We start from the raw sequence: 10,408 nt of genomic DNA, 5'->3' as shown, positions 1-10,408 counted from the left end.
GGGAGGGGGGGGGGGGGGGGGGGGGGGGGGGGAAAAAGCCACAATCAGGAGAGAGCTCTGGAGAAAAGATTGGGCTTAGCACGTCCATTTGCACTGCCAGGTGCTTGCAGGAGATGCCATGCACCAGCTGGCTAGTGGCCTCAGCCCCGTGGTGTGGCAGGGCAGAGCCCTCGTCCCCCCAGCGCGGCGGCTGCTCCCACTCCGGCACGGCATGCACCAGGTAGGGATGCAACATTGCCGGTGCTCCTCTGCCCACTGCAAAAGCAGCCCAGCATCCAGCTGCATGAGATGCAGCCATGGGCTGGCATTAAATACGTATTTGGGCTTTTCTTTATTTGCCTCTCTTGTGCAGGGGCGGGGGCAAAATAGGCAGTTCACTGAAAGCATCGAACCTTTCAGGCTGTAAATGTCCTCAAAAATTAACAGGCAGGCTGTGTCTGCTGAAGAGGTGGTACCCAGCGCTGAGCCCCGCAATGCTGTCAGCAGCTCCTTTGCCATTGCCTTGGGAAGGTGCTGGATCTGTCCCCCGCAGGGTGCTTGCAGTATTATTCTGGAAAATGAGAAACTTCAAACCTTGCTCCCCCAAATGTTTTCAGGAAATAAATGTATTAGCAAGCAGGTTTGCTTCTTTAACAAAGGCCCTCAGGTGATAATAATTAACTGCTAATATTGGATAATAAAATCTACATAAAAATAACAAGCTACAGGGCAAGGTTAAAGTTATTATGTTGTGGTTGAACACGCAGTTCTTCATACTTGGAATAAAGGCTTTGTTTGTTATGTAAGCAGGCTTGGAAAGGTTTATGATGTCCTTGACTATTCCTTCCCTGATTGAAGTGCTTCAATTTGGCAAACGATGACAGGAAAGTGCATGTTTATCTGTTAGCAGCCCCAACTGGCTTTCTGAAATGAGATTTTCTTTTTTTTTTTTGGAATTTTTTAGCATAATCATGGAGAATTAGGCATCAAGCTTCCAATCGCATTAATGAGAGCTTTGAGGTTTAATCTCATCCATTCCGCTTGAAAGACGTGTTCTGCTATGCACTGAGATATGTTTTATGGTTATGGTTTTTTCCATGATATTTGCCCTCCGTGATAAATAAGGCAAGCTATTTTTCAAAAATATCCATAAATAAAGAGGATTGGTTTGAGGTTTCAGAGAGAAATTCTTCCTCTTTTTAATGAGTCCTGCCCATCCCTGCCTTGTAAGTATGCAAACTGAGGAGGATAAGGAGGGGCTGGCATGCACCACTTACTCATCTTTGCTCACTTATGATTCAGCAGCATGTAAATTATCCCTAGAAAGAGGAAAAACACACGTAGAAGCATCACAGTGAGAGCGCAGATTCCAAAGACCTTTGCAAGAGAGATTTTGCGAAGACAGTAACCAAACTCTAGTGTGGCTGCACTAAGTAATTGCAGAAAGATGTGTATTTTAAAAGGCTGGGATTGCCAGTAAAAGTGGAAGCAGCGTGGTGGGTGAAAGTATGATAGCTGTGAAGAAATACAGTCTCTAATATTAAGGAGGAGCAGGCAATGCTTTGTAGGACTCTACGGTGGGAATTCCAGTGTTACAGAGCTGACACTGTCGCAGATGGAGTAGGAGATGAAACCAGGCTGTGACTGGGAACAGCACAGTTTCTTTAATGCTAGAAGTGATATTGTGATGAATCTGTGGGCACCTTGACTTCATGGATGTCACTGTGTTGCACATCACAGTCACTGAAAACTGCCTGGCTGTGTCTGAGAGCAAATGGCTCTCCTCTGCCTCAGAGGACCCAGCTCCTGCCGTGGACCGCAGGAGACTCTCTGCTGGAGGCTCCAGAAAGCAGCTGAGTGGATCAGAGGAAATGCGATGGATGGTGGTGGCACAAATGTGCACTAGCCATTTGTGCTGACGTACAGCGGTGCCTATTGGTAGAACACAGGGGATTGCTATTCCTCCTACTGGAGACCTTGACAGCAAAACCATCTTCATATGGGCTTGCGTGTACCTTTATGGCAGACCCTAAGCTACAATGGATGATACCGGAACTAATAAATTATTAATAATTGTAAATTATCAGTATCAACAAATTAATAACCGTTTTCATGATGCTCACTGCATAACTGTCAGTTTTAGGGAGCCTTTACTGCTGAGCTGGCCAAACATCCCAGAGGTCCCAGACGAGCTAGTCTTTGCAAGTGTCAAATGCATGTCACATAAAACTTACTAAGTAGTTTTGGAATGAGTCCTTTTACCCCAAAGGGTAAAAGCAGCTTATGTAGCAGCTTAAAGTTACCTATAACTGCTTCAAAGACAACCAAATATCATGGATGTCTGGTCCAAAAGCAGTCTCTTCCTCTTTGCTCCTCAAAGTGCTTTAAGATGTTTCAAGCTAGGGAAATATAGGAACCTGCAAAGCCTATAGCGTGGCCACTGTATGACTTTTCTGAGACAGGGAAACAGTGGCATTCACAGTCAGAAACAAGAAGGGAAAGTAATTCAGATGAGCAAGCTTAAGGAGCTGTGATTTTACACTTCAGTCCCTTGAACATAGATTCCAATCCCTGATACCAAGGCTTTTCTCCACACAACACATTTTTAAGCACAGAACTCTACCACAGCATTTTGTGGTCACTGATTGAGTGATTCCGGGAAGAAAATTTACCCATAAACACTCAACCGTATCATCAGTAACCGTGAAGGGTTACTAAATATGAATCCACCACTTCTGGTTCAGGAAGCCCTTGAGCCACAGATTTCTGAAGGTGGAGAGGGCAGTGGGGAAGCACCACCATCTCTGCACTTATCCCTTTCCTGGGAGTGTGCTGCTGTCTCATGCTGGAGGCAGGATGCACGGCTGGACAGACCTTTGCTCTGAACTGCTCTGACCCTTCCTATGTACTACAAAGAGATAACAACTGATCCCAAGCAGAATGATAAAGATTTTCAAAGCAAGCAAGTAACAACATTGTTAAATCTTGGCTCCTCGCAGCTGCCAACTAAAAAGCTTGACGAAAGGGTCCCAGTTCTGCTAGGAGGCTCTAAGGAAGCAGTGGGAGAGGGGAAAATGAATCCTGTGCACAGTAAGCCTCTTGTCCTCCCAGCACCTGATTATGCCTGCCCAAGAGGCACTGAACAAGTTCTGAAAGAAAGTGGCTTTTCATTTCCTTTTCTTTGTAACTGAGGCCCCCAGTTCTTAGTGGCAACATTTTAAAAGTTGTTTGCAGTAGTGTATTTCTATACTATCCACTTTGCTTTGAGTAAACTTGACTCTATAAGTAAAGAAAAAATAACGATGAGAACCAAATGCTTAGCTGTGCTCTGTATAATAGAGTAACACAGGGGTAAACCAAGGAAACAAGTGTGCGAGAATAATAACAAAGTGAGTGATGGTTTTGGGTAGGTATTGAATATTTAGGAAGGCAAACTTAGATAAACAAAGAAATACAAGGGTAAATACTGGTAATACGTATTTTGGAAGAATAAAGTTCTAAAATATTAAATCATGGAAGTTCAGGAACAAGAAATAATACAGGTGTTGGGGAGGTGAGGGACGTGAAGGAATTATGCAAAGATCTGCGGCTACTGAAAAGAGACTCTGGAGTGGCTACCAAGCAAGAATATGCAGAATCACTTGTAATTTCCAGGGGAAATGCAAGGGCAGAAAGACAGTGTAATGAGCAAGTGGTAGACAAAGGGGCTAGGGGAACGAGCAAGGCTTCTACAAATATATCAAGATTTAAAAAAAAATAATACTAGAGTGACAGTAGATTTCATTAATAAATGAGGAAGGGAAAGAAATTAATGACTTAAAAATGGCTGAGACACTCAACTCCTTGTTAGATCTGTCTTCAAGATGAAAAATGCAGAAATGAAGTTTGAATAATTAGTAAGGGGTGAAGACACTGTTCAAATCACTACTGATAAAGACCTGTTAATGGAGAACTGGGAAAATGCAAACAAAGACAAAGTTAAAGGAAGTTCAGGGAATTAGCTAACCCATTTGATGAACCCAGGTCATTTCTAGAGAAAAAAAAATCATGGCTAATAGGGAATATAGGTAATGGGCAGAGTAACCGACCCAGCAAACCTAAATCCTAGCAGGGTAACTGGACAAAAATAAAAAGAGAGGGAAGAAGAAGGGTTATTGAATGCAGAGGTTCCCATGGCATCCCTTGAATTTGCAGATAAACTTCTTGTGACTTTGCTTCCTGAAGGATAAAAGAGCCTTGAGCCGTGAGCTGGATGATTTCTAAAAATATAGGTTTTGCCGGGCAGTCTTTTTCAAGCAAAATCTGGCCTGGTTCATGCTTAAAGGCACAGGATGGGCCATACAGCTAGCAAGCAAAATCTTTTGCTAAAATGGTTTGAGGTAGGCACTAATATTTAGGTTTGCTCTGCATCGTATCTTGTACACAGCTGGTGTCACACAAATAACAGATACCTGCCTATAGGCAGTATCAATCTTTTGGAGAAATGCCTTATGTATTAATATTTATATCTGTAAGTTGATAATGGCAGTTTTGATTGCCACACGATTATACATAATACATATGTTTACATAATTAATAACAGCATTAGAAAACATTCACCTTTTTACTTAATGATGAACAGCTTGATTTTGTGTTTACATAGGTTATTATTTCTCCTTCTAAATGGAAGCGTGTGTGGTCCAGATGGATGTCAACCCAGACCCACATCACTAATTTTCCTGGGAATTTGGGAGTGAGTTAAGACTCCAGTGTGGCACCAGTATAGCAACACACATTGCTAAATGGAAGATGTTATATTACCACTTCTGTTTCCTTCGAGATAGGTCCCATTCCTTGTTGGGCTGGAGGTCTGATGCCGCAGGCCAGTAGACGAGGACCCGGCTGAAGACATCTGGGCAGGACGGTGGCTACAGGAGGAAGAGGAGCCTCCAGCAGGATGTCCATCTGCAGGACTCTGCCGCATGGCGTACAGGGAGCCCATGCAACCAAAGGCAGAATCGGCAGGATCCATGCTGTACCGCTTCATGTTTGCAGGATCAACCAGGTAGTCCTCAGGTATGACCGTTTCTGCTCAGGAAGCCAAGACACAAAAGAAACACCAGTAAAACAGAACCAATTTTAATTCAGCCCTTGAGAAAAATTTTTTTTTTCCAAAATTCCCTTTTCTTGGCAAAAAGTTTAACTCCATTTCCAACTTTCTGTACAGACAGCTGGCTCCAGGAGGGATCCTTGCTGAGAATTAATAAATAATGAAGGGAAGCGCAACCACTCAGAAGTCAGTAGAGTCACAACAGGGAAACTATGGCTTGATGTGACTCATCCGTGTCAGCTTATGGCAATATTCTCCGTAAAGTCCTGGGCCACTGACTGGCAGGTCCCATTTGCCTCATGGTGCTCCCTGAATACCACTGAGACTGGAGGATTGTGCAGCTATTGTTTGCTCTGTCTTTCATTTAAAAACATGAAAGTTGAAAGGAAGAAGGCAGAGGAGGACAACAGGACAGGCAGTTTGTTGGGTTCGTAACACCTGGCAGCCAGTAGGAGGGAGTGAAGGTAATAAACCAAAGCATTCTGGCTGCAATTACCAAAATTAATCAGAAAATACCCTCAGCTGCAGGCATCCATCAGGCCAGGTATCCTGCAAGAAGAGGCTTGAAGGCTGATGGGCACGCCCAAGGTTTGTCACGGGCAGAGGTGTGTGAGTGAGTCACCTGGACCCAGCTCGGGTTCAGACACACGTGCTGGCATCATGGACCTAGGTCCAGGTCCGTCTTGCTTCGCTGTCTGGACTGAGACCTCCATGTCTGTGTCATTGTCCTCCTCTGGCCAGTCCCAGTCTCCTCCCAACAGGCCTTGATGTCCAAGCTCCTTCCTACTTGCTTTTTTTGTCTTCACAAAACATAGTCAAAGCCCTTCCTCCTCCTCATTCCCACTGCCGTTTTCCCTGCAAAACCAGCCCTCCCCTCACCCAGCCCCAGGACCCTCTCCTCCACCACCATCACCACCGCCACTGGCATACAAGCAGAGCCCCTGGAAACCTCTCTGAGATCCAAACCTTCACATAACCCCTACAAATACTGACAACCTGTGCTTCAGAGATTCCCACTCTCACTAGGTGAAACAAGGTGTTAACATCTGGCAGGCAGGGAACCCCCAGATTAGGAAAGTGCTTCCCATTGCCCCATGATGTTTCTTTCAGCTGTTGAAAATGCCACTTTCCTCATCATGCATACTCTCTCTCCAGACACATCTGAGCAGGGTGAAATTACCCATGTGGTGTCGCACATCTCCTTCCCTGTCTGAGCAACACTCTTCTCCCAACGTATTGGGTAGCCTTATTGAGTAACAAGAATTTATGCTGTAATTTATGCTACAAGACCCAAACCCCATCACTAATACATGTTGAGGCTGTATATAATAAAGTTGTCCTTTTAATTTATATTTTTACTCTTTTCCTTTGGAAAAAAAAAACCTTGGCAGCTGCATACAGTAGTTGATGTTAAACAAACATGATTTAGTTTGACAACTCAAATACTCAAGAGTTGTGCCATGCCAGCATTCTGGCTTGTGCGTCAAGCCACAGCACAGATTTTTGTTACATGACTGCCTGACTTTTCATTTTCTTGCTGCTGTCTTTTAAAACTTTGTCCCATTCTGGGCCAAGGCTGGACTCACCATAGGGCAAACATCAGATCTAAAGGACCGCTGTAAATGTGAAGTTTCCTCGCTTTTGGGCGCTTGCCTTTGCAACTGCAAGTAACTTTCCTTTAGAAAGGCTTTTTTTCCCTTAGATAATTTGGATTCTTACAGCATGCATTCAGGTATCCTGCTGCTTTCTGTCAGGGATTTCTGAGCTTGATTCTCACACAAATACAGATAGGGTGTAATTCAATTGAATTCAACGGAGTTCGGCTAACGTAGCACTAGCATAATAGAAATGGGAATCAGACACTCTGAACCTTTCTCCCTAACCTCCAACAGATGCCAAAATTGTATAGCAATTGAGCTAAATACCTTACTTTTCAGACTCCTCCCAATAAACCAAAGAAAATCCAATCAAGCCTTCTCCTTCAAAGGAATTTAATTACTGTGTAGAACACTTGCAATAAAAGCCTCTTACGCATAAAGAAGACAGCTCTTTCTGCAGCATCCTGCCTGCACCACATGGAATAATTATGCCTCTTGTGAATCATTACCTCTTTATTCCAGGAAAAGAATGCTCTTTTAATATGATTACAATATGAAGAAGACACAAACTATCAAAACAGCAAACAGCACATTGAAAGAGCCCTGCTAAATAAACAGCATAGAGCTTTTATTACTATGGATAGAAATTACTCCAAAATTTGTGAGCGGACACCAGGGATTTTTTGACTGATGTCAGACTTTCTCAGTAGTCTGTGTGAAAGAAGACATGTGTGGGTGAAATCTCCCCGTGGAAGGACACCCATGAGTTGTGTACAAGACTGTGACTATGACGAGGAGTCAGACGCTGTCAGTTCTGTTTCTGACTCTGCCTAAGATTCTTTTCTTGATCTAGAACAATTTATTCCACGTCTCTGCTTTGGGCTCCAAAATGGGAGTAATGATGCCTGTTGCCATGGACCGAGCAGGAGCCTCCATTCATTACTGTTTGAAACATGCCCCAGTGGAAGATGCTTCGGGAATTTGAAAAGTGATATTCATGTCTTCATTGGACAGGGGGGAGCAGGGATCATCTCAAGCAGCCAGGTTTCTAAGCAAGCCTTTTCAGAGCTGCTGATCTTCAAGTTGACATGAGCAGTCAGTAGATTACTAGAGCAACTCATCAGAATCACCTCCTCCTGACCAAAAGAAGCTCATGAGGAAATGCAGGTCACAGTTAGATTAGGAAAAAGAAGACTGTGTATTAAAGTATGTGTGGTTACAGGTTTTAACTCCTACAGTTTTAAAAGGTGCTGGTCAGCTTCTGTGCTCCCTGCTGAGTGTGGGCTGCTTTGTAAAACTGCACAAGCTGATGCACCTTAAGCAACCATGTCTCCATGAGCCCATGCCCCACAACCGCAACCACCTGCCCACCCCCAGGAGAGACCCACACATGGGAGGGAAGAGGCAGGCAGGCCCGGGGGACTTTCAGGGCACAGAGAGATCCATTATGCCCCTGAGGGGTGACACGGTCCCCGGTGGCACTTGAGGGCAGGAGATGACATTTGCATTTCATGACCCCCCTCCCAGCAGCAGAGGAGGAGATGAAGGTGACCGGGGACAGTCTGTATGGGTTCACCAAGGATTGCTCATACCTGACCAACCTGGTTGCCTTCTATGATAAAGCGACTGGATTTGTGGGTGAAGGGAGAGGAGTGGATGCCATTTGCGTTGACTATAGCAAGGCTTTCAACATGGTCTCCCACAATATTCTTGCATCCAAGTTAGAACATTACGGTTGGATTGAGTGAGAAGCTGGTTGGATGATCAGGCTTAGTGGGTGGCGGTTAATGGGTTGTATGGAGGCCAGTAAAAAGTGGGGTACCGCAGGGGTCTAACCTGGCATCCAGGTTTGGTCTCTGTGATACCAGACAGACATGGACAAATGGATGAGTTCAGCAGAGAGCCATCAAGATGCCTGGGGCCTGGAGCACTTGCCCTGCAAGGATAGGCTGGGGGAACAGGGCTTGTTCAGCCTGGGGGAGAGGCAGCTTGGGGGTAGGAACCTAACAGCAGCCCCACAGGACCCATGGGGAGGTCACCAAGAAGATGGAGCCAGTCTGTTGACAGTGGTGCATGGCAGGACAACAAGTGACAACAGGCAAAAATTGAAATGAAACTTCAGACTAGATGTACGGGGAAACCTTCTCCCCAATGAGGACAGCGGGGCAGTGGCAGATGTTGCCCAGAGAGGCTGTGCAGGCTCTGGCACTGGAAGTTTTCCAGACCCAACTGGACAAAGCCCTGAGCAACCTGGTCTGACCCCATAGCTGACCCTGCTTTGGACAAGGGGTTGGACCAGAGACCTCCTGGGGTCCCTTCCCACCTGAATTGTCCTCTGATCTGAAGATTGACATCTTCTCCACTCTGAGAAGCAGCCACAGAGGGTGGGGAGGACCATGGCGAGGGCTCATGAAAGGGGTCCAGGGCCCCTTACAGTGGCACAGGAGGCAGCGGGAGGGATGGGCTCCACTGCCCAGAAGCCACAAAAGACTGTGGAAGCTTTTTGTGTTCCTATTTCTCCAGCTCTCCGCTAGTTTGTATCACAGAGAAGCTGTGCAATTTGAGGCTCGACCAATGATGTGTATGAAAATATCTGCATTTTGTAAGCTCCCAGAAGACCTTGTAAAGTGCACGGCTTTCACAGCTGCTAATCCCACTTTGACCAATTAGGAAAAAACATGTTTTCTAAGACAATAGAAGAAAACATAACTCTCTATTGAGGTTTAAAATGCAACAGTTTCATAAATCTGTAGCTTAGCTCTTCTGTATTCTGTTGTGCTTCTGTATTTTATTTTTTAGGTAGTCAGCAGAAGAGCACACACTACTGAGAAATTAGTACACAATGTTTTAAAGCAGGATTTATGAGAAAGCTGCTTTGAGCCTTTGCTTTGAGCACAGTAGTCTCCATTACAACTGTTCACCACCCTGAGATGCTCAAGCCATTTTGGCATAGTTTTCCTTTCCATGAATGGTCCACAGGCAACTGGATTGAAAAGCCCAAGTCTGTTACATCCACCTTAAAATGCAGCAAAGAAGAGAAAAAACCCAACTCCTTTCCCAATTTTAAAATGCACATTTCTTTAGCTGAGTTTCTTTAAAGTAGCAGCGTGTGTGGTTTCCAGCCAAATTCATGAAGATGGGTCAGCTGAGTGTTAAAACAGCATGAGAACCTGCAGCTCACATCCCAGCTCTGCTATAGACCTCTGGGGTGACCTTGGTCAGGTTATCCGTCATCTCTGGACCCCAGTTCTCCATTAGGATGAAGAAAAATACTTGTTTTGTCTCTCACCTCTGTAACATGTTAAGTCCTTTGCCTCGTCAGTATCTGTATGCCACTACAGCATGCCACATGGATGTATACTGCATATGTGGATGCAGAACACATACAGTGGACCTTTGGTAGCATCTGGGAATAGAGACACTCCAGAAAGACAAAAAAATTATGCTTCCCATTGTGCATTAGGAAAGCAAATTAAAATCAATTTCAAGTCAAGCAGGAAATGAAGAAGAGTGTATACCCATGAAGATGATCCTTAGCTGATATTTTCCTGGGCAGATCTAATCTCTCACTCTTCTTCTTTATTTTAAAAAAAACCCAAAACCTTATTCTGCTAAAATCTCTCCTATAGGTAAAAGCTCTTTCTGCACTTCAGAAACACTCCTGTCCTCGCCATTCTGCCTCCTCTCCTCTCCTCTCCTCTCCTCCCCCCCCCCCCCCGCTCTCTCCCTGCTCTCCCCCCTC

The 10,408-nt window shown here is 44.9% G+C and overlaps 1 protein-coding gene across 1 annotated transcript in view; it reads right to left on the bottom strand.

The window, feature by feature from the left end:
• Positions 1 to 10,408, bottom strand: part of SCML4 (sex comb on midleg-like 4 (Drosophila)) — a 47,645-nt gene that overhangs the window by 9,571 nt on the left and 27,666 nt on the right. Inside the window, exon 5 of the mRNA XM_009327916.1 lies at positions 4,780 to 5,049. Within this exon, the coding sequence (XP_009326191.1) occupies positions 4,780 to 5,049 (270 nt within the window). The remainder of the gene's footprint in view (positions 1 to 4,779; positions 5,050 to 10,408) is intronic.

This window comes from Pygoscelis adeliae, unplaced genomic scaffold, assembly GCF_000699105.1.
Source record: "Pygoscelis adeliae isolate BGI_AS28 unplaced genomic scaffold, ASM69910v1 Scaffold76, whole genome shotgun sequence".
Lineage (NCBI taxonomy): Eukaryota > Metazoa > Chordata > Aves > Sphenisciformes > Spheniscidae > Pygoscelis > Pygoscelis adeliae.
This window is presented reverse-complemented; position numbering and strand designations above follow the sequence as displayed.